General features: G+C 42.9%; 3 protein-coding genes across 3 annotated transcripts; 1 reads left to right on the forward strand and 2 right to left on the reverse strand.

Moving 5' to 3' along the window:
- Positions 1-1328: 1328 nt before the first annotated feature.
- Positions 1329-4552, reverse strand: LOC127781212 (stromal cell-derived factor 2-like protein). Its single transcript, XM_052308137.1, has 6 exons — positions 4152-4552; positions 3915-4055; positions 3183-3323; positions 2377-2426; positions 2161-2290; positions 1329-1726 (listed from the first exon to the last, which is right to left on the reverse strand). Exons 1-6 carry the CDS (start codon positions 4257-4259, stop codon positions 1643-1645), a joined length of 654 nt encoding a protein of 217 aa, XP_052164097.1. The 5' UTR covers positions 4260-4552; the 3' UTR covers positions 1329-1642.
- A 6326-nt stretch (positions 4553-10878) lies between these two features.
- Positions 10879-15618, forward strand: LOC127781875 (NADP-dependent glyceraldehyde-3-phosphate dehydrogenase). Its single transcript, XM_052308937.1, has 9 exons — positions 10879-11149; positions 11565-11758; positions 11861-11989; positions 13640-13759; positions 13839-13975; positions 14057-14212; positions 14653-15031; positions 15129-15245; positions 15346-15618. Exons 1-9 carry the CDS (start codon positions 10999-11001, stop codon positions 15457-15459), a joined length of 1497 nt encoding a protein of 498 aa, XP_052164897.1. The 5' UTR covers positions 10879-10998; the 3' UTR covers positions 15460-15618.
- A 256-nt stretch (positions 15619-15874) lies between these two features.
- Positions 15875-20858, reverse strand: LOC127781876 (omega-6 fatty acid desaturase, chloroplastic). Its single transcript, XM_052308938.1, has 10 exons — positions 20495-20858; positions 20352-20403; positions 19662-19894; positions 19436-19579; positions 19169-19320; positions 18676-18798; positions 18387-18564; positions 17459-17577; positions 16465-16579; positions 15875-16358 (listed from the first exon to the last, which is right to left on the reverse strand). The coding sequence occupies exons 1-10, from the start codon at positions 20579-20581 to the stop codon at positions 16197-16199; spliced, it is 1365 nt and encodes a 454-aa protein (XP_052164898.1). The 5' UTR covers positions 20582-20858; the 3' UTR covers positions 15875-16196.
- Positions 20859-22254: the final 1396 nt, after the last annotated feature.

A 22254-nucleotide genomic window follows, 5' to 3' on the forward strand; every position in this document is an offset into this window, starting at 1 on the left:
TTGGAGGAAAAGAGCGGATGAGAGAGTTAAATCTAGATTAGTGAAATAAAGACTATGTATGCTAGATCTTGATCCAATGGCTACAAATTTAAGAGTATGCACATTAGATCTTGATCCAACTGGTGCAGTTTGAGTGGCCAATCATTTTGTTGTGTGATTTCATTTCAATGAGATATTGTGTGATCTTGTTTTGCTTTTGTTTTGAAAAAAAACTTGTTGTTTGGAGATTATACTCGCAAGCCTTCTTTATCATTTTGATTGGAATTTGCCTAATGGAACAGGCATATATGAGCTAGATATGACAGAAACATATGGGGTCACTGCGCATCGCCGAACTGAGCTTTTGCTCAAAGCTACTCCAGTGTATGCATGATTGGTCGGTACATCTAGTCAGATATGTACTGTCAAGACGAATGTCTGGTCTCTTAAACACTGTCCATGTTTGCCTACTTTTGTTTATATTATAAATAAGAAATGCAAAATGTGGCCACAGCGAGTCGATTTGAGACCCTGAAGATGTACCCAAGTTTGATGTTTGCTCAAATATAGCACTCGCAAGTCTTCTCTGCCATTTCAACTAGGAGTTATCGGGTTGTGAAACCAAAAGGAGCTAGACATGAGTGAAGTGGTCTGAAAGCTTCTCGACACACTGATCTTTGCCTAGAGGCAACTCCTTTGTTGCCACAGCCTGTTGGATCTCACGATATTTCTTGTAGGAGCACTGGAACAGCTAGCCACGTATCTTTCAGAAAGAACAGCTAAACGGTGTGTTTGCAAAGGGGGTGTTCCCAGCACTTCCCTCTCGTTTTCTGCGTGCACGCTTTTCAAACTGCTAAAAGGTGCGTTTTTTTAAAAAAGTTTATATACGAAAGTTGTTTAAAAAAATCATATTGATTCATTTTTGAAAAAAAAATAGCTAATACTTAATTAATCACATGTTAATAGATTACTCCGTTTTCCATGCGCACTATACATGTTCCCATCCTCCCGTAGCAAACACAGAAGCTGCTTTCGGGAGGAGGGGTTGGGAATCTCCTTCCCGGTACGTAAAACGAAGCATATATTATTGCATAGTTAATTAAGTATTAGCTTTTCTAAAAAAAATAGATTAATTGGAATTTTTTTAAGTAACTTTCATATAGAAAATTTTTGCAAAGAAACACATCGTTTAGCAGTTTGAAAAACGTGCGCGCAGAAAACGAGGGAGATAGGTTAGGAACTTAAAGGTAAGAACACAGCCTAAGAAAAGCTCCAGATTACCCACTGCAGGTGGTATTATATTTGTGGGTCACAAACCCTGGGCCAGCATCCTGCGTATAATTCCAGACTTATACCAAGCTTAACATAATTGCACTTAGCTTAATAGTAAACAAACATAGTTGATAGGTGTGCTTGCTAGCGTCAGCATGAAGAGCAAATACAAATTATACAACAGCTTGTCGTTCTGAATATTAGAAGGTAAATTGGCTACATGAAACGTTTGTATATTTCTCATTTTCTGCACATCGTCATCTATAACCAACAAAATACTCGGGACTCAGGGTTTAGGTCCCTTCTTTAAATTTAAAAGCATTAGCAGAACAAAATGTCAGTAAATTCTGGTGCTATGTTAACCTTGGACGAACCCATGGGAATGTTGAGTTCACTTGCTTTTGTTAACGGGAAGGTAGACGCCCTCTGTTGCCAACCAAATATTTTCAGCTCGCTTCTCTCTAACGCCACATACCTGCAAGATAAATGCTACAACTTAGCAAACAAATTTCCAACCAAATCACACTTGGTACCTAGAGAATTTTGTTTTCGCATATGGTAGCAAACCTACATGATATGCTTTTTTTTTTTTTACTTTGTTCCAACTAATACATACTCCCTCTAGATTTGAGTTTTTTTTTTTGGGAAGAGAGAGTACAATACACGGTAACTAATAAAAAGATGTGATAGATACAATATGCATTGAATTAACTAAAAGTTCATACCAACTATTAAGTAAAAATGTCACATCCACAAACCCAGTCACTCAAATATCCCTATAAAGTTTTTGCAATACCATACTTGTACTATAACCGTGTAATGATCTAGGATTAGTTTGTTTCTGCTAATCTACCATCTAACACTTACTCATAATCTGGAGGCAGGAAATAAACCATTTTCTAAACTCACCTCTTGCTGCCCACCACCAAGCCTGTTGTACTTCTTGTTGTGACTGTGCAGATAACCTCCAGTATCAACATGTCGGAGTCTTACTTTCTGATCCTGTTTCCATAGCTTTCCACCTCCCTCAATCTCCAGCCTGCAGGACACCCCAAAAAAAAAAATCCACTAAGCCATACTAACCAACCAAATGGCATTTATATTGTGAGCCTTAAGTAATTGCACCTCCAATAATCTCCAGTATCAGATTGTCCATCCCCACCAAAACAGCTAACCTGTAAAATCACACATACAAACCTCAGGGATTATATTTGAGAAGATAATGCAAAAGAAACGCAAGACATAGAACTTGCAATATTATCCTAATTTAGCAGTGAACTAATAAGTACGGTAATTTCTTCACAGTAAGATAAATCGATATATATTCGTAACATACTTAATCCTGACATACTCATACTTAACATGCACTGTAATGTGGTGTGACCATTGTAAACCACTTTGCTTCAGATCAGCAATGTTCAAACTTCAGGACAAAATTAGCTCTAAAACAAGGACAGCAACAACTACTGGTTATTCAAGTTAACAAAGCACCGTACTATGGAAGATATACTAATGGTAGTTTTAGTCTCATTAGTTGCAAGCAATTCTAGGCACTGTTGGCCATGTAATTCATGAACATTAGCAAATCCAGACAGTGGATGGCCGAATGATGTACTATTGCTTCTTGTTTTGTGTTCTTGTTTTCGGATAAAATACATATCAAATTGGCAGATACGCTGTCATTTTTCAGCTGGTGTGTACAACAATATGAGATCAGCTAGACACAATATGTCCACAGATAGGGAAGGATAAAGTAGGTCTTCTAATCCCATGTACTATTACTGATAATCATTTGAGGAGAGCTCAATCAGTTTGAAGAGCACTCAAGCTTTTGGGAAAAAATAAACTCAGAATATAACAACTGAGGTCCTATGAAATTTTAGGAACTAAATGTTGCCAGATATCACATGGGATATTCATGTTGAACCAACCTCTAGGTTACCGGATAATGGTGAAGCATGCAAGTGGCTATGTAACCATTTCCGTGTCCTCATGTGTTGCAACCTGATGATGCTACCAGTTTCAATGGCATCACCCTGTTTAGCTGATGAATCTGGAGAGGGCCGCACGATCTGCAGATATACAAGTAATCAAATAGCATCAGAACCCTGATTATGTCTGATTGGACTACTCACTACTTGAATGGAAATCATATTCACTTCAGAATGTAACTGCTAATTCTTCAGACGATAAATAATAAAGTTTTGTTATTTGGGGTTGAGATGTGATCCATCATCCTACACATATAATAGCAGTAACCACATAAATACACAAAAATTCTTTTGGGCAGTTTCCATAATTTGAACAATATAGGTGCCATTGCTTACATATCTCAGTTTGATAATTAGTGTTTAGATATTTCTATTGCCAGCAGGATTCTACACCCTCAAATCAACACTGTTGAGCACATTTTTAAACCGTCACAACTCCCAAGCATATTTGCACACTGAACTCAAATCAATGTGTACCATAGAAAAAAATCTATTAATGTGAGTAGATACTTGCATTCAGATCAATATTGAATGGTTGGTTCAATCACATGTTGGCTTGTAAAAATGGTTGATTCAATCACATGTTGGCTTGTAAAAATAGGTAGGGATCAAATCAAGAGCCCTATTATAACATGAACGAGAGGAATTACGGATCTACAGAATGAGACGCACCCAGTAGCTATTGGAATCATCGACTTCGGGGAAGCCAGTGACGGACTGCTGGCCGCTGCCTGAGCCATACGGCACATCGTGCGAGTGCAGCCGGTGCTTCGTCTTCTCGTGCATCAGCTTGATGGTGCTCCCATAAGCCACCTGCAACGCCACCACACAGATCCAGATCACACCCGAACCCCTAAATAAATAAAAAAATTCGCAGATCTCGAGATCGGGGGGAGGCAGGAGGCAAACCTCGACGCCCTCCGCCGCCGGGGAGGCGGCCGCGGCGCCCCTGTCGACCCCGTAGCCGCTGGCGCCGAGGAGGAACGCGACGGCGAGCGCGAGAACGGACGCGGCCATCGCGACGGCGGCCGCGCTACGGGACCCCTGTCGCGGATGCGGCGGCGGCGGCGGCGAGGAGGATGAAGGCGTCGAAGAGGCGGAGGAGGCGGAGCTGGCTGTGCCTCTCCTCTTGGCTGCTGCGGAGGCGGCGCCGGCTGAGGCCGGCGGTGCCGTGGCCGCGGGCGGGGAAGCGCGAGGCGCTCACGGTGGCGGTCGATCTCGATCTCTCTCGCGCGCGCGGCGGGCGTGGGGTGGGCGTGTGCGTGTCGCGGCCGTTGGGAATCGGGATTTTGCCGAGTCGGGGACGGGGAGGAGGAGGAGGAGTCTCCGTGGGCGTGGAGAATGGGGGAAGTGGGGAAGCTATACGCGTTTGGGTCGCTGGGGACTGGGGCCCAGAGCCCCTCCACGTGTAGTGGGCGAATGGAGGGACGGCACGTGGCACGGACACGTCGAAGCTTGGTGTGCAGACCGTAGGATGCATGATGGGCGGCTTGGATGCAGAGCGGTTAAGGTCGCATGCGTTAATGGGCCGTGGCTTTTTGGGTCTGTACTAGGATCCATTCTTGAAAGGAATAAGTCTATTTTACCTTCCCCAACTCACGTCCCTGGTTGAATCGTATCCCTTAACCGCAAAACCGGGTATAACTCGTCCCCTAAGTCCCAAAACTGTTACAAATCGACTCCCCAGGCGGTTTCGTCCGACGTGGTATCTTTGACCCCGTTGACTGGCTGAATCAGCTTGTGGGACCACATGTAAGTGACAAGGATAAAAATGAAAATGGTGGGGCCCACTGATCAGCTCCACCACGGAGGGATGGGATACGGCTTGGCGCGGCTCCTCCTCATGGCACTCGGCGCGCTCTCGCTGCTCGCCGTGGGGGGCTTGGATGACCACCACGCCGGCCTCGGCCTCGCCGCGCTTCCGCGTGATGGGATGAGCGAGCCGGCTAGTCCAGCTGGAGAAGGTTTGTCGGCGTCCATGCAAGTAAACAGCGAGGGTGTGCGCTTGCCTTGCCAACCTCGGTGGCAACGCCGTTCTTACCATCTCTGGTTCCGGTGCCGCCACCGAGATAGAGGCTGAGGCGGGAAGGGACGATGGAAGGGGGCACAGAGGAGAGCGATGGTCATCAAGGTGCTTCACCATCTGATGACGAAGGAGATCGATGAGGGTTCTGGCCGCCACCATGTCGGACCCCTTTTTTTTTGCAATTGTCAAGGCCCCACCCATGCTCGCATGGCCAGATTTGGCGCTCGGCTCGAGCTGGGACGAGGGGATGAGAGGAAAGGGGAGGCGACAACACTGAGTCGAGCTGGGAAGAGGGGAGGAGAGGGCGGGGATGGCGTCACCACAGCACCACCACCTCGACGTCCGTCGTCACCACAGGCCTACAAAACTCCTCCGACGGCTGATGATCTCCTCCCCACACGCGTTGCGGTTGGCCGACGAGCTCCTTCTTCCATGCGCGGCCAGCTGGCTGCCAAGCTCTTCCCCCGTGTGTCGTCGCTACCATCCTGCCTCTGTACTAACGAAAGGTGAGAGAAGAGGAAGAGATAAAAGAGAGAGAGGGGGGAGGAGAGGGAGAAGATGGGATGAGGTGCAGGGCATTAACAAGTGGGTCCCACCTAATGACTCAGCGAGTCAACTACCACATCGGACGAAACCGCCTCCGAAACTGCTTGGGGTGTCGATTTGCAACGGTTTTGGGAGTTGGGGGACGAGTTATATCCAGTTTTATGGTTGAAGGATGTGATTCAACCAGTGGCATGAGTTGAGGGAGTCAAAATAAACTAATTCCTTCTTGAAATGTAATGTACTCTATAATAGGATGGCCCAATGAATAGGTAGTTTCTCTATAGGGATAAGTCCATTTTACCCACTCAACTTATTGTATTTGCATGAACAAAAAAACGTCCTTTTAACTCCAAAATCGGATATAACACGACCCTTAACTTTTAAAACAATTATATTTAAACCACCCCCTCCCCGCAGCGCACACACACCCTCGGTCTAAACCAAAGTAATTTTTGCCTACGTGGCATTGACATGGCGGCCCAATCAACCTTTAAGTTTAAAATATAGCAGAACCCACCTTGTAGTGACCATCTTTCTCCACCTCCTCCATTCTCTCGATCTCTCCTCACAGTCCCGTAGTCCTGTTGCACCCACCACCTACTGTTGGTGGGCTTTTCGCCTCTTCCCGAATAGCCACCGCTGTCGACGGGGCTCCTCTTTGAGGACCAGCCATCTCATTATAGAAAGAGGGAGGGGTAATGATCTAGCGGCAGGGATTGTGCGGCGACGTTGATCTGGCGAGCAGATGGTGGCGTTGATCCGTGATGGAGGGCTTGCATCAACCTGGTACGGTAAAGGGCGACGCTAATCTAAGGGATATCACGATGAAGGAAGGAGTTAATCTGGTGGAGAGCACGTCCACAACCATGTAGCCTGCTGGTAGAGTCGGCATCCCTCCTAGTTGTAGGGTGCTATCTTTGGTGGTGGACTAGGCCATAATGTCGAGGCCTCAGTAGTAGAGAAGGATGTATGGTTGCCGCTGACGTATGGCTTCCACCTTTGTTTATTTGTTTTGATGTTGAATGGATTGTCATGTCAACACCACGGTTAAAAATTGGTTTAGACCATTAGGGTTAAATCGAAAGGTTCTAAGAATTGAGGGTGTGTTATACCCGGTATTAGAGTTTTTTTTTGAGTTTTGGGTTGTTTTTCAATATATTAACGTAATACTACCTCCATCCTAAAATGTTTGACGCCGTTGACTTTTTTTTAAATGTTTGACCGTTCGTCTTATTAAAAAAATTTAAGTAATTGTTAATTCTTTTTCTATCATTTGATTTATTGTTAAATATATTTTTATGTATACATATAGTTTTACACATATCATAAAAGTTTTTGAATAAAACGAACGGTCAAACATGTTTAAAAAAGTCAACGGTGTCAAACATTTAAGAAAGGAGGGAGTACTAGGTAAGGGATGTTAAATGAACTCCCAGAGTCAACGTTATGGAAACATCAGGCTCCCACAGAGTTAAATCTGGTGACTCCCAGAGTGCACAGGGGAGTATTATTAATGCAGCAACCGGGAAAACATTGGGCTAGGTACGTGCCGATCCACAGAGAGGAACATTTACAGCTCAGTGATCCACAGACAGACCACCTGCAGACCTGCCTTGGCTTGGCTGCTTCCCTTTCCAGCGTGCTGAAGCTTGAGCAGATCTACTGACGAGTCCAAGATTCAGCACACAGATCACACGACCGTGCCTACACTTCAACACTTGTACAGCAGAGCAGAAGCAGAAGCCGAAGCCGCACCGGCATCCTCCTGAATTCCTCATGTGGCCGTACCTACACTTCCACGCTAGTACGACCAAAAAGTCTGTTCTTTCTGGCGTTACTAACAAAGTGGAGGAGTAATGTTTAATTCAGACACCTGCCTCTGCAACTAAAGAGCCTTTTTTTTTCATGTGAAGAAAAATTGCCCATGATCATCATCAAACGGACCAATGATTCATTTCAACCGCCGGCTGCCCGACCGGCTGCCGATGCGACTACGCACTGAAAGCTAGTCCTCCTACCTAGTTGCAGGGCATGTTTAGCAGCTGCGCTACTGTAGCTACAGCTAGCTGTACAAAGTTTGTGTTTAGTTTCATGTCAAAATTAGAAGTTTGAAGAAATTGGAACGATGTGATAAAAAAATTAGAAGTTTATAGGTAAAAAAGTTCGATATGATGAAAAAGTTAAAAGTTTGAAGAAAAAAAAAGTTAAAATCTAAATAGGGCCAAAGAAAACACTGTGGCTGTTGGTTACAAACACAGTGAAAATAAGTACAGCCGAACAGAGTCAGTCTTCGGATTGGTCATGAGACCTGCGGGTGGCTACTATACTCGCATGGACCAAAAGAGTTATTGGCATTCGGATGCACGGCGCGATCGCGGGTGGTTCGCTGCCTCTCATGCACGGCGCCATCGGGACGACGTGGATGCCGCCGGCGCCATGAACGGCAGCTAGCGAGCAAAAGGCAGTATGTAGTGGGCTGTGGCCACCGGTGGTCCGAGTCGGTTGGGCTGCTGCACCTGTGTACTCTTACTTCCCGGACTTGTGTGGCTGCCACAGATCGAACTGTTGCTTTGCTTTGTGTAATTGTGTTGGTCCCGTACGACGGTACGTACGAGAGATGAAAGTGATCAGAACCCGTCTCTATAATTAAGCTCCGTTGTTGTTGGATGCTAGTCGTGGTGTGTGTGCGCTTGTTTGGGGGAGAAAAAAGGGGATGTGATTTATTTTTTCGGATTTGAGAACAAAAGGGGATGTGATCAATGTCGTATTCTTTGAGGTTGTAGTGTTGTTCTCACACTATGGTCCCTAATTAAGCACTGAGAATATGCGGTTTGTGGTCGACATGTCATGTATACGTCGATTTGGATTAGCCGGCCGGTTTCAGAGAAACAATAGGGCAGGCAGCAGTTGCAATGGCCGAGACAAGTTATACTGGGGCAGCTCCTGTAACCGCCTGAGGCACGCACGGCCCGGTTATGCCCCTCGTGAGGCTGTGTGAGCCTCGTTGAAACCAGAACTATTCGGACCGAGTAAAAAACGTGTAAACTACTCGCATTTTTTGGGTCAATATCGAACTGAATTTTATTTATTGGAATTTCATTTTTACAAAAAGATTTGTTGGGATTTTATTGGTTTTTATCGGTTTCTCAATGGTTTCCGTGAAATCCAAAGATATCGCTTATGAGAGTATAGAGAGCACCTAGTAGACTTATACATATCAATTATTGATATTATTTTGAAGATTTGTCCATTATTTAGAGGACTGAATTTTCTATGAGTAAATAATCAACTATATGAACAACCAATGTTATCAATTATTCACATAGATCCAACTAAAAGTCGAGCACTTCTACTTTTGTTATTTTTTGACTCCCCCGAACGTTGTCTCATGGACTATTTTTATGCTTCTCTAGTACCTCACAATTCACATTCGTGCCTTATTTTCACAGATACTTGTGACATATTTAGCAGAGCTTCAGCTTTAGCTCTCATGCAGTTTGAGCACAACCAAACAATTTTACCTCCACCCAAGATAAGAGTGGAGCTAGAGGAAGTGTCCTCACAAAACTAGAGAGACGGAGCTGGATTTAAACTGCTCCATAATTTCACTTTAGACCCAGTCCTAATAGCTAAATTTACGAGTTGGAGTCTTACCAAACAAGCCCTTAGATATCTCGGATTGCTCCTACCGCATCCAAATTATTCAAGAGAGGTTTCACGTTTGTTTGCGTGGTACATGGAGGTACTAGAGATACTACAACATGGACCATTGATCATCAAAAGGGGAGCAAGATACAAAATTAAAATTATTTGATTCCAATGAAATTGCTACCTTAGTAAATAATGCTTTTTTTTTTCTTTAGTGTGCTATACCTCTATGTATCTAACCTGTGGTCAATTATCTCCCGTAAGGTCTTAAAACTTCTTATCTCCTTCCCCTCGCCTGTATATTGCCTTGATCTAAAGTTTAAGAGTGTGTTTGGTTTATAGCCATGCTTTACCATCACTTGCCATAAATATTGCCAACGTAGAGGATGAGATCTCTTATGCTTATTTTACATAGTGAGTTATTTATTATCTACGCAATTCACGAATCCTTTAGACACAAGGGCCTGCATTGGTCACGATTGATTTTTTTCCCCTTATTACACAGTTTAGTACTTTGTAGTACTTGTTTATGGAATTCAGGATTCACTCAATCAATCCTTTTTAATGGAATCTGCGAAGCAGATCCATAATATCCATAAGAATCTCCTAGATCTGATCATTGCCCTCTTGGTGAATCCCTTATCATTCTGGAGTATGCTCTTCCGGCAACATGGATTTCAGAGGTACTCGTGTTCTTGAAGACCTGATAAGACCAATATAACAGATGAATGCTGGTGCTAAGAGAACGTACCGGAGCCTAGCGTTTTCGCGCTAAACTATTTCATTGTCCTTTCTAACTAAGAAATTTTTTTAAGATAATGAACTAAGAACCTATATAATACTTAATTGTCTTTTACTTTATATATTTAAATTACGAAGCTTTCGATTTTTACCTTTTATAGTCTACGAACTGACTAATCAATCTTGCTATCTCCACTATTGATACCACTTGTCGCTTTGACACCTACCACCAACAATGATCTTCCTCTTAAAATAACTCCAAGGGGATAGTAGTGAGCCTCAATATTTTTTTTATAAAACTTATTCGGATTTTATAGGGTTTTATCAGTATATTAACGGATTACCGCTCGAAAATATGAAGCCCCCCGCACACCATACGGCCGTGGTCCGCCGAAGGGGCGGTGCAGCTGTCATCACCAGTCAGTTCACCACGGTCCCAAACCACACACGCCAAGAGAGCGATACAGCCCGAGCAGCTTAAATTACACAGAGAGGGAGAGGAAAAAAAACAAAAAACTAAAGAAACGAACAGGACGCGAAGAAGACGAAAACCCCCTCGTCTCTCGTCTCTTTCCGTGCTCCTCCGAATCCGGTGGGTCCCACCTCCCTCACCACGCGTCCCCGGCCGATCACTCGCTCGCCTCCGCCCTATTAAACCCGAGCACCTCCCTCCGCCACCGCGCCTCCTCTCCTCTCCACCACTCGCGCCCCCATCACCACCCACTCCACTCCCTCGCCCCGAGCGCCTCACCGCCACTAGCTAGCAGCAGCAGCAGCAGCAGCAGCGGAGAAGAGATGGCGGTGGCGGGGACGGGGGTGTTCGCGGAGATCCTGGAGGGGGAGGTCTACAGGTACTACGCCGACGGGGAGTGGCGCGTCTCGGCCTCCGGCAAGTCCGTCGCCATCGTCAACCCCACCACCCGCCACACCCAGTACAGGGTGCAAGGTGCGTGCGCGCACTCTGCTTCTTGCTCTGATTGAGCTTGCTTCTGCTTCCCCGGCTTGGATGGATGGACGACTGATTGGTTGACGACGGCGACAGACAATTCTTTCGATGTTTACGAAGTTTATTTGTTCCACAGCTTAGTTGATCGGCGCCACTAATTACTGCGAGCTCTCGCCTTCTTCAATTCTTCGGATTGACCCTGATTGATTGATAGCTCCCCTTAGCTAAATCTTTCCCTTTCGGTTCCCCAATTCGGTGACCGCGAATTTCCCATTTTGTCGGCGCAAGAACATGCCTCGGATTCATCGCCGGTTTCATTCTTGCAACTGCGATTCGATTGTTACTGCGAGAGTTGACTCTGAACCTTGTATCACAATTAGCTGAGAAGATTTTGGGGGTCCTTTTGTGTGTCCAGCATGCACCCAGGAGGAGGTGAACAAGGTGATGGAGACGGCGAAGGTGGCGCAGAAGGCGTGGGCGCGCACTCCGCTGTGGAAGCGCGCGGAGCTCCTGCACAAGGCGGCCGCCATCCTCAAGGAGCACAAGGCCCCGATTGCAGAGTGCCTCGTCAAGGAGATTGCCAAGCCGGCCAAGGATGCAATCTCTGAGGTGATTAATTGCAGTTTCAGTTTGCACTTCCTTGGTGAATTTTAGTGCCATTCTTGAGCTGAAGCTAACTGACAAATATGGCTTCTTGGGTTTGACTGACAGGTGGTGAGGTCAGGGGATTTGGTGTCGTACACAGCTGAGGAGGGTGTTCGGATACTGGGGGAAGGCAAGCTGCTGGTGTCTGATAGCTTCCCGGGCAATGAACGGAACAAGTACTGTTTGAGCTCCAAGGTATGTGTTGCATTGCTAGATTCAGTCGACTTTCGGTTAAGTTTGTTTGCCATGTTGTTTCTGTCTCTCATTTTGACTAGAAATAGCGATGAAAAAAAAGAAGCTTGTAGTATTTCAGTGTTTGTGTCTGGTGGCTGTTGTTAATTGATCAACGGGCCTTTGTTGACTGGCAGATTGACAAAAAGTTGATGCCTTGGAGGCACCTGTCTAAATCAAGTTTTAATATGTGTTACCTGTATGATAAAATGAGGTTGATATAAATTATGCAGCTAATTGACACGTATAATGGAATATGGTATTATGGAATATTCCTTGGATGCTAGTGGTACTAGTAGCCCATGTCATTCTGGTTTCTTTATCGTCATGAGGTGACCTCTGAAATTAGCACTTCTCCCTGAGTCTAGGATCACTGATCGGGATGGGCATGCAGTGGGACTGCATCTTAAGGGTCAAGATTATCAGTTACAGTAACATTACTATAGTAAACTATGGTACAGTAGAGTCTGCAGTACCTGGATAAATCCACTCGAAGCTGACACATACTCACACTACCGACTGCAGCAAAACCAAATCCCTGAGTCTGTGTCTTTCCCTTGCTGATCTTTCTCCTCTATCTGTCTAGTTTTTGGATATTGAACATAAAAGAAGTGCTTCTGATACTTGTGCTCATTTGGCCAAAGTTAAACAAAATTGGGCAGGTGTCGACGTGACTAGCCATAACTTTGGCAAAATTCGCTGTAATCCAGACCGACCACAGCTCAAACAAGCTTGGAATGAAACCATTCCGTATTTGATACTGTCTTCAACTGGAAATCTAGGATTGCCGGTTACTTGTGAGGCCTGTTTCCACTGGTTTTCAAAATCTGAACTCTCAACTGAATATATTCTTGTATTTTCCAATGATTTGCAGAAGCATAAAAATTAAAATATAGGTTTTGATTCTGTGAACCTTTGATTCTTTGTGATTGGTATACAGTAGTTATCCCCACTTTATTCATTGCTATTTTAGTTGAGTTATAGTAATAGCCCTGTGGTGAACTTGAACTAATCATTGAGTTTGGTGTGTAAGTGTAACTGGTACTTTCTAAATGAACTTTCGTGGCCCATTTTATCGTTGATGTCATGAAATTAGATACTTCTCATAGAAACAAAGTATTAGATGACAGGAAAACATTCAGCTATGGTTGTTGCTCCTGGGTCCTTTTCAGAGATTGTTAGCATTGTAGTGTGATTAGATCTTTGACCATCTGACTCTGTGCATTAAATTAAACATAGTTTCAAAGTCATTATTCCTTAGTACTAATTATCAATACCTGGATGGTTTTGAGATGTGAATATGCTGCTATATTTCTTCAATAGGATTTTCAGTGATATGGTTTGTTCAAGAAACTAATTTCCAACGATTGTGATTTTCTGATCATCTTTTTTTTTAATCTTTAGAAGATAACGGATTGTTGAAATTGAGTATCATGTACTCTATTGCATGCTCTAGAATGTATGTTCAAGAAAAAATTTTCATGAGTCCTAAGATGAATATTATGGTTGATACATTTGACTATCAATGCTCCAGTGAATTTACTTAATATCCTGAAATTGATGATCCATCATTTTGTTTCCTTCGGTATCTAATTCAGTGTCCTATTCATGCAGGTACCTCTTGGAGTAGTTTTGGCAATCCCACCATTTAACTATCCTGTCAACCTAGCAGTCTCCAAGATTGGCCCAGCACTAATTGCTGGCAATGCTCTTGTTCTGAAGCCTCCAACTCAGGTATATATTCTTTTATGTAAAAAGACTTGCCTATGTTTGAAGTAAAGCATACTTAAATGGTGTACTACTGTTCAACCAGGGAGCGGTGGCTGCACTACATATGGTGCACTGCTTCCACCTTGCTGGTTTCCCCAAAGGCTTGATCAATTGTGTCACCGGGAAAGGTTCTGAAATTGGTGATTTTCTTACGATGCATCCTGGAGTCAACTGCATAAGGTAATAATCATCCGCTCCTATTTCTGGCATATGCAGATTCAATAAGACACAGACTAAACAGTAAACACTTATGCCATGTAGTTTTACGGGAGGTGATACTGGTATAGCCATTTCAAAGAAGGCTGGAATGGTCCCGCTTCAGATGGAACTTGGAGGAAAAGATGCTTGTATTGTGTTAGAGGATGCAGATCTGGATTTAGTGGCAGCAAATATAGTAAAAGGAGGCTTCTCTTACAGGTGCTAAACAATGAATTTGATTGATCGATCTATGGGTTAGAACAGCGTTTATCGTGTTGTTTCATTTGATCTATTAGATATTTGGACATGTCAAAATATGGATACCACAATTCCTTAAAAAAGTGAAATCAGCCACGGGAAATCATAAAAACTTTCAGATAAGTTTTAGCTAACAGAACATGACGTGTGGCATCCAAGTAGTGTCATCATGCATATCAGATAATGTTGCCATATGCTTTTCCTTGCTTCCATCCTTGTACCATACTATATTATTTAAATAGTTCTATACACCCATATTTCATCTTTATGTGCCATTTTCTTTTGCTTTTCTATTATTTTCCATGCTTGGCCCTAGTAACTATGCGAGGACAGAAGTCTTAACTGAATTTGCATCAAATCATACTCTGGATTTCTACTGACATTTCTTATGATCAACGTAGTGGCCAGAGGTGCACTGCTGTGAAAGTGGTGCTGATCATGGAATCCGTTGCTGATATCGTGGTAGAGAAGGTGAAGGCCAAGTTGGCAAAACTGACAGTTGGGCCACCTGAGGCTGACTCTGATATCACCCCAGTTGTAACAGAATCCTCAGCAAATTTTATTGAGGGTTTGGTCATGGATGCCAAGGAGAAAGGAGCAACCTTTTGTCAGGAGTACAGGAGAGAAGGCAACCTTATCTGGCCGTTGCTACTGGATCACGTCCGGCCTGACATGAGGATTGCTTGGGAGGAGCCATTTGGCCCTGTCTTGCCTGTGATTAGGATCAACTCGGTCGAGGAAGGCATCCACCATTGCAATGCCAGCAATTTTGGGCTGCAGGTGCACACTCACATACATGATAGAAATGGACATTGATGTTTGTTACAACATGAATATCATTGTGCATCTGATTCATCTATGCATTCTTCCATTTCAGGGATGTGTATTCACTAAAGATATCAACAAAGCGATCATGATCAGCGATGCGATGGAGACCGGAACCGTTCAGATCAACTCTGCACCGGCTCGAGGACCTGACCATTTCCCCTTCCAGGTATTGTTACCATGCCATTGACTCGGCTTGCCATCATTTTGTTCAATTTACCTTTTGCTTTCTTCAGTTGTTTGTAATTTCTATGGGGTTTGGACTACAGGGCTTGAAGGACAGTGGGATTGGATCCCAGGGGATAACTAACAGCATAAACATGATGACCAAGGTGAAGAGCACTGTCATAAACCTACCATCTCCATCCTACACCATGGGCTGAGGTGTTCCATGTAGATGATCAGATTTCTATAACCACACGAGTACAATGTAGAGAATTCAAATGTTTTGTAACCACGTGAGCTTTGTACGCTATTTGCACCACAGTTCTCCCTGTATGTTGTTGGCTCTTTTACAATAAAGAATAACGCATGAAGTATGAGTCTTCCTGTTTGCTTCTCCTTGATGATGAAACGCTGCTGCATCAACTGATTATTTTTCAGAGAATAAACGATAAACAAAGCACGGTGAAGTATCGTGTAACCCACCATAAGTGGTAGAGCCGTAGAGGTAGGACTGTGCATGCTGAATTGTAATTACCATGGTTAGTTCAGCAGAATTTGCAAAAAGAGGACAACAGAATTAGACCATCGTCATGAATTAATCAAGGTACAAACCAATGGTTGCTGGTACATCAGTAGCAAATGGCTGTAGCACTAGCGTGCCCATATTTATATTCCAAGCCTCCAAGGTATACAATACATATTTGATGTACCGAACAACTGAAAAAGGCGCTTGGTTTGGAAGCGCACTATTTTTAAATTTATAGGATAACTTCTGACAGCCTTTCTTCTAAATGAACTTTTGGCAACCGCTCTGAAGCCGTGTAACACAATCCAACAAAGCAATTTGCAGTCAAAATTTCGGGCATGTGCCGTTCTAGTTAGAATTTAGGATGTGACTCACTAAGTAATTGTGATTGTTTCTCTATGCAAACACCAGCCAACAGTATTGATCTCATCATGCATAATCTGGCATGACCTTCTTGAGGAATTTAATTGGTTGGGATTCCTCAGGCGCAACCTCATCAAAGGGAACATAGTATCTATCCTTGTCGTAAACATGGCATTTAGTCAGTATTGTCTTCATCAAGCGCCAGTTCCAGCTGGCTTCATTGATGTACTGCAAGTAGAAGGTATCAAGGGAAGAGAAATGAAATAACGTTACAAAAAAAAAAAAAAAAAACAGTGAAATGCACCCCAAAAAAATGGGAGAAATATTGAAGTACCTTGCCCCAGTTCTGTTTTATGGAATCATAGGCAGCACGAAGGTTATAACTTGGAATTCTTGGAGAAATATGGTGTGGAACATGTACATTTATGTCATGACAAAGTATCTCTATCCTGTAAAAATCCATTAGTCAGATACAATCCAACTCTACAGAAGCATGTTTCCAAGATAATTTTGACAAAACCAAGACAGTGATTCAGCTTGCTCCAGTTGTACAAATGTTGACACTTATACCCGTATGAACACTTCATGACAAAATATTCACATCATATCCCATATTTACCACATGCACTTTACTGAAATATATTTATCCTATGCTAGTGCTAAATGGGAGTAGAACTTGACTCAATTGAGCTATTAAATTAAAAAAAACATGGTTTATATGCACCTGTGGCACATTCTACAAGATATGAAACTTATGTGCAATCCAGGAAAACAGTACAACCACATGATGGAAAAGTTTCTTAATCCTCAAAGATACAAATAAACAATAAATGAATTGTCGCTGTCATTTTATTGGCAAAATCAATGATTTGTCATGTGATATTAACTAGCCCAATTTTTTACTGGGATTATAGTCCAGTGAAAGTTTTATTTGCTATAATTCTATATAGTATATAATTTTTTTTTCATGCAGTTTCAATACAAAAGTGTTCTAATATCCAATCAATCTATACCATTATAATTAGGACCCCACCCAAATCAGGGTGTAGATCTCTCTTTTCTGAGATTTTATGTAGTACTTTTTAGTCCATGAGAGCTTTCCTGTGCTAATATCCAATCAATCTGCACTATTAAAACAACTGAAAAGTAATAGCATCTATCTTTTGATTAATAACCTATTTTATTGATATAACCGATAGGTCCCATGTGTGACAAAAATTAATATGGAAACTAGCTTGTTTAAAGATGGTTAACATTACTTAGCAACTTGATAGAAAATATTATAATATGTAAGAAAAGAAAGATGTAAAAGAAAACAAAATGCGTACCACCGAGGATAGTCACAGTGAACTGTGCCGTTTAATTGTGCCTGTGCAGCATTCCACTCTTCTGATGTCTTGAATGGTATATGAGGAGCAGTGTGATGTACCATCGTAAAGGTGCTCATCTGAAGAGAACAGCTTACAGGATAAATAAAAATATTTGCATTATACAAGTTAATCAACAATGCAAAGCGAACAACTTTGAACAAAATTATTATATGTTTAGGTAAGTGCTCCCTTGCTCTGTCAAATTGGCAGAACAAGTATATCAAATTGTGGCTAGTTTAAACAGTGATTTAAAGCGAGTTTATTCCATGTTAGTACTGACGTATGGATGCTTCTGACCCAAAATCATGGGTTCATGAGAAAAAATGGTAAACCAGCATGTACTAGTAAATTGGTGGAGAATGAAATCATATCTGTTGCTAGTTTGTGAACAGTGGAAAGGAACATAATAAGATCTGAAAATATGTAGCTCGACTGCTTACGTACTGCTACAAAAAAAAATACAATGATACACTATTCTCCGAAATGTTACCTTGTAATGTAACCAAATACTGTAATAAAAACTAAAACTGAGTCAGATCCATTGCCAGGAGTTGATAATGCACATAGAGGTGATCTGAAGCAATCCAAATATCTTCGGGAATACAAAAGCTTAAAATATATAAACTCTTGAACTAAGAAAAAAAATGGTAACAGGGCAACACAGAAGTGGCATATAAGTGTCACTAAAGGTCAGTAGCCTGTCATCTGGTTGGCTCCATGGGTCAGAGCTATATTATATTCAAGGACTAATTATCCAATTAACATGAGTTTCTACTTTCTACTTGCAATATATAGCACCAATATGCTCTAATAGCTAAACATTTCCATGAATTTGGACCATATAAAGCTTAGCAGTAAATGATGTTGACAGAATAAGAAATATTACCCAAAAGTGATAAACCATCCATGGCATGAACCAGAACTTGAACCATCCAGCTATTCCTGATTTGAGAATAATCAGTGGCCATCCAATTGCCATGAACGCTAACACAGATGCTAAGCTTATTTTCACCCTTGGGAGTTCATTTGGTCTGAATTTTTTTAGATCAAAGTGCCAAATTAACCTGACAAGCAATCGTAGTGAACAGCAATGATATTGCTTGGAGAAGTTGAAGGAAAATAATTCCTAAAGAAGATGTCCATGTTATATGAAAAGGTGTTCGAAAAAGAAATACCAGTGAGCAATAGACATCCATGGCCTGATAGGACCATAAGCAAATATCATTGCTTTCCTCAGTAAGGAATTTGTTCTGAACTCCTTTGAAAAAACGGGTTGCCATGCAGTATCTTCTATCAACCTGGAGGTTATGCAGGAGGTAAAGATTTGAATGACCAAAGTTCAACCTGGTTGGAACTGTTTTTAAGTCTTTTCATATTATCAAATGGCTTTTAATACATATGAACACAGACTTACAGATAACTCAAAAAAATGTTGATCATGTTGTTATGTTTGTTTTATTTGGACAATTGTTTCAACACTTGACATGTGAACTATAATTAAAAAAGCGGCAAGTAAAAAACTGTTTTGGTATGCCATATCCCATATGTATTTAAGCATGATGAAGTGCATGAGTGTTCTTACAATGTAATGCATGACCGCACTGGAAAGAGCGTTGTCTGAGATTTGGAGAATATTGGAGATGATAATATAGGGTGGTATGTACATACATGTTTGTCTTGGCATGATGTCTGTCATGCTTAAATCTCCAAGGTTCATAGGGGTATATCAATGGCAAGAAAGCTAGAGTTCCAACAATATCTTCCACCAGCTTATTCCTCGAAAATGATTTGTGGGCACAATCATGACCTATGACAAAGAACTTTACAAAGGCATCAATTAAATAGTGGACAATAGACAAAACAGCAAGCAAGCATGTAGCACATGAAAGGAACACAAACTTATATAAGCTTACAAAGGGAGGGGAGGGTTCTTACCCCCGTAACTGCTGTACCAGTCCATGCCCAGGCTAAGGGAAGAAGATACCAGGGAGCTTTTGATATCAAGAAAATACCAAGAGCATAAGAAGTAACTGATATTAAAACAGAAGTCCAAGATTTTAGATCATCGATTTCAAATACCTAGCAGACAAGAAATTTTACATTAGAGGAATTTGTGTATAGGAAGCCACAGCAGCATAGCTGGTGTTGGTAGCTCATATACCTCTTTAGGCAGACTATCCATTACATCTTTAAGAGTAACATTATCTGGCAACTGTTCTCCAATTTGTTTGAATCCATAATCTTCACACATTTGCTTCCGTTTTTCTTCATCATCTAACAAAGGTGGAGTAACAGGCAGAACTGCTGCTTGCAACCTTCCGCTTTGTTTCAATGGTAAAAATTGATGACAACTCTGTCCTTTATATACAGAATCTCTCTTCAAAAAAAATGTACCTGGTGAAACATGATAATGTAACATCTAAAGTGCTGAACGGTATTGCCAAATAAGCACGACAGTAATTTAATCAATAGTTTTCATTGCGATATACACCAATGAACACACTATTAAGTAATCGTTTCCATTATTCTTCTAAAATACAACTTAATATAACATCTTTAACATTCCATGCTTCCATGATATATATCATCCAGTCCCGGCAGAGAACACCTAACTGGACCGCACATTGTGGCATGCCGTTTCAGGAGCTACCAGGTCATGGAATTTCTAGCTGTCACCCCAAGACTACCATTTACAACCAAGAGCCCATATGTAAGACTGAATTAACTAGTCGGCTACTCTGCTCCAGTCCGCACCTCTCGAAATATTTATGCTTAGAACGAACAACACATCCCAAATCCCAAAAGCACCAGGGAACACCAGCACAAAACTGCTACCGAAACAGGGCCATACCTGCCGGGGCACCACCGGCTGCTCTCCGCGGGAACGCGTTCTTGCCCGGGGCCTGCGCATCAACAGCCACAGATAAAACGACCTCTCCTCACACAGGCATTCGAACGAACAGGTGGTGGGCATTGCAAGTAGGAGGAGCGTACCGGGCTGCCGGGGCGGGAGCAGCAGCCGCCCACCCGCCGCGTGGAGGGGAGCTGCAGGGGAGTGGAGACGCCGCTCGCCGTCGCCATCGCCCTCTCTGGTAGCAGCGGGGGGCCGGCGGGCTAGGCCGGGAGGGCGCGCGGTGGCGAGGGAGCGTGGAGACGACGACGACGCCGGGCGGCGGCGGGCGGCGGTTTGGATGGATGCGTTGGTGCCTTGGTGGTGTGGGTGGCTGTAAATCCCGCTCGCGCGCGCCGCAGCTCGCAGCGGTGGGGTCGGCCGGGACAGGTCGGGTGTGACCCAGGACGGCTGCTTGTGGTGGCTGGTGCGGCCGCGACGGCGCGACCGCGGCCCTGTATGAAGCCAGCCTATACCGACCGAGGCGGCGAATGAATCTCTCTGAACCTATATAAAGTAGAGGCTTCTGTTTTCGTTTATAAGTTTACTGAAGATAAAAAAAGATTAAGTACAAGCATACAGAACAAAAAAATCTTTAGCGTGTGATTAATTGTGTTTTAATTATTTTATTAAACTTAAAAATCGATTTATTTGATATTTTAAAATAACTTTTGCCTAAAAGGTTTTCGTACGAAATGTATTGTTTAACCGTTTAAATAGCGTGATAATGCAAACTAAGATAAAACCTGCATCTTATTTAGAAGTGAACAGTGCCTAACTATACATGTTCTCTTGATTGTTGGGTTAGCTTTGTTATCTTAAGTTGCGTTCAATATGCACTTTTGAAGATAGATTTTTAGCGTGTGGCCCGCCATGTGGAGGAGGACAGCGGCGTGGCCCACGATGGGGAAGGAGTGATGACGCTCTCTCTCGTAGCCCGATCTTCTGGTGAGGGGATAATTCTCGCTTTAATCGAGTGCGACGTTTGTGATGTGGCTACCAACCAGAACAAGTTCAGGACGCCGTGCAATCGCTACACCACAAACGATGTCGTACAAACCGTGACGCGCGGTTGATGATCCCTGCAATGCAAACGAGAGAACACTGCAAGCATAAGATAAGATGTAATTTAATATTGCGAATAGGTGATGAAGCGCAAAGAAATAGTTGCGATTGAAGTGGTAGATCTAATCGACACGGCAAATCAACACACCAACTATTGGGGGCTCTGAATCTATAGTCGCCGACTAATCGTGCGAGGACTAGAGATAAGGTGAATGGCACTTGGCAAAATTCAACTAAACAAAACCCAATTATTTTTGAGGATGTACAAAGCTATTTGTAGAGGAAAATAAAGCTAGGATTAAGTGCTAATTCGTGGAGGTGGAGAGAGACACTTCCGAGATGGGGCTAATCTATTACAAGGCCCAAGGTTCAAGTTCGGTTTCAGCAACAGCATTGTCTTATTTTGGCGATTCCCGTTGACTCGAGATGAATTTGGACATGAGACTAGATGCGTTTGAAAGGTAGCGAGATAAGCTTTCCACGAAGTCCAAGATCACCCAAATCGGAGTTGGCATGAAGACTCTAAATCCATTTGAAGTCAGTACTGTCTCCGGAGGCCGAGCTGGACTTGGACTTGGAATTATCATTGGAACGTGTGAAGTTATGAGCGTAACCGACGAAGTGATGTCCTCGTCATCCTCCCTTCTTGAATTGGAGTCGTCCTCGACTCAATCCCATCTTCTTGATTGTGTGCACTCTCTCGTCTAGTGGCCATCCTTGGAGGTATCTCATCTTGAAAAACATTCTCATATTCCTGAGTAACAGCGGGTGGCAAAGAATATAAAGTACTAGGAGCAGT

The sequence above is a fragment of the Oryza glaberrima genome, chromosome 8, assembly GCF_000147395.1.
Source record: "Oryza glaberrima chromosome 8, OglaRS2, whole genome shotgun sequence".
Lineage (NCBI taxonomy): Eukaryota > Viridiplantae > Streptophyta > Magnoliopsida > Poales > Poaceae > Oryza > Oryza glaberrima.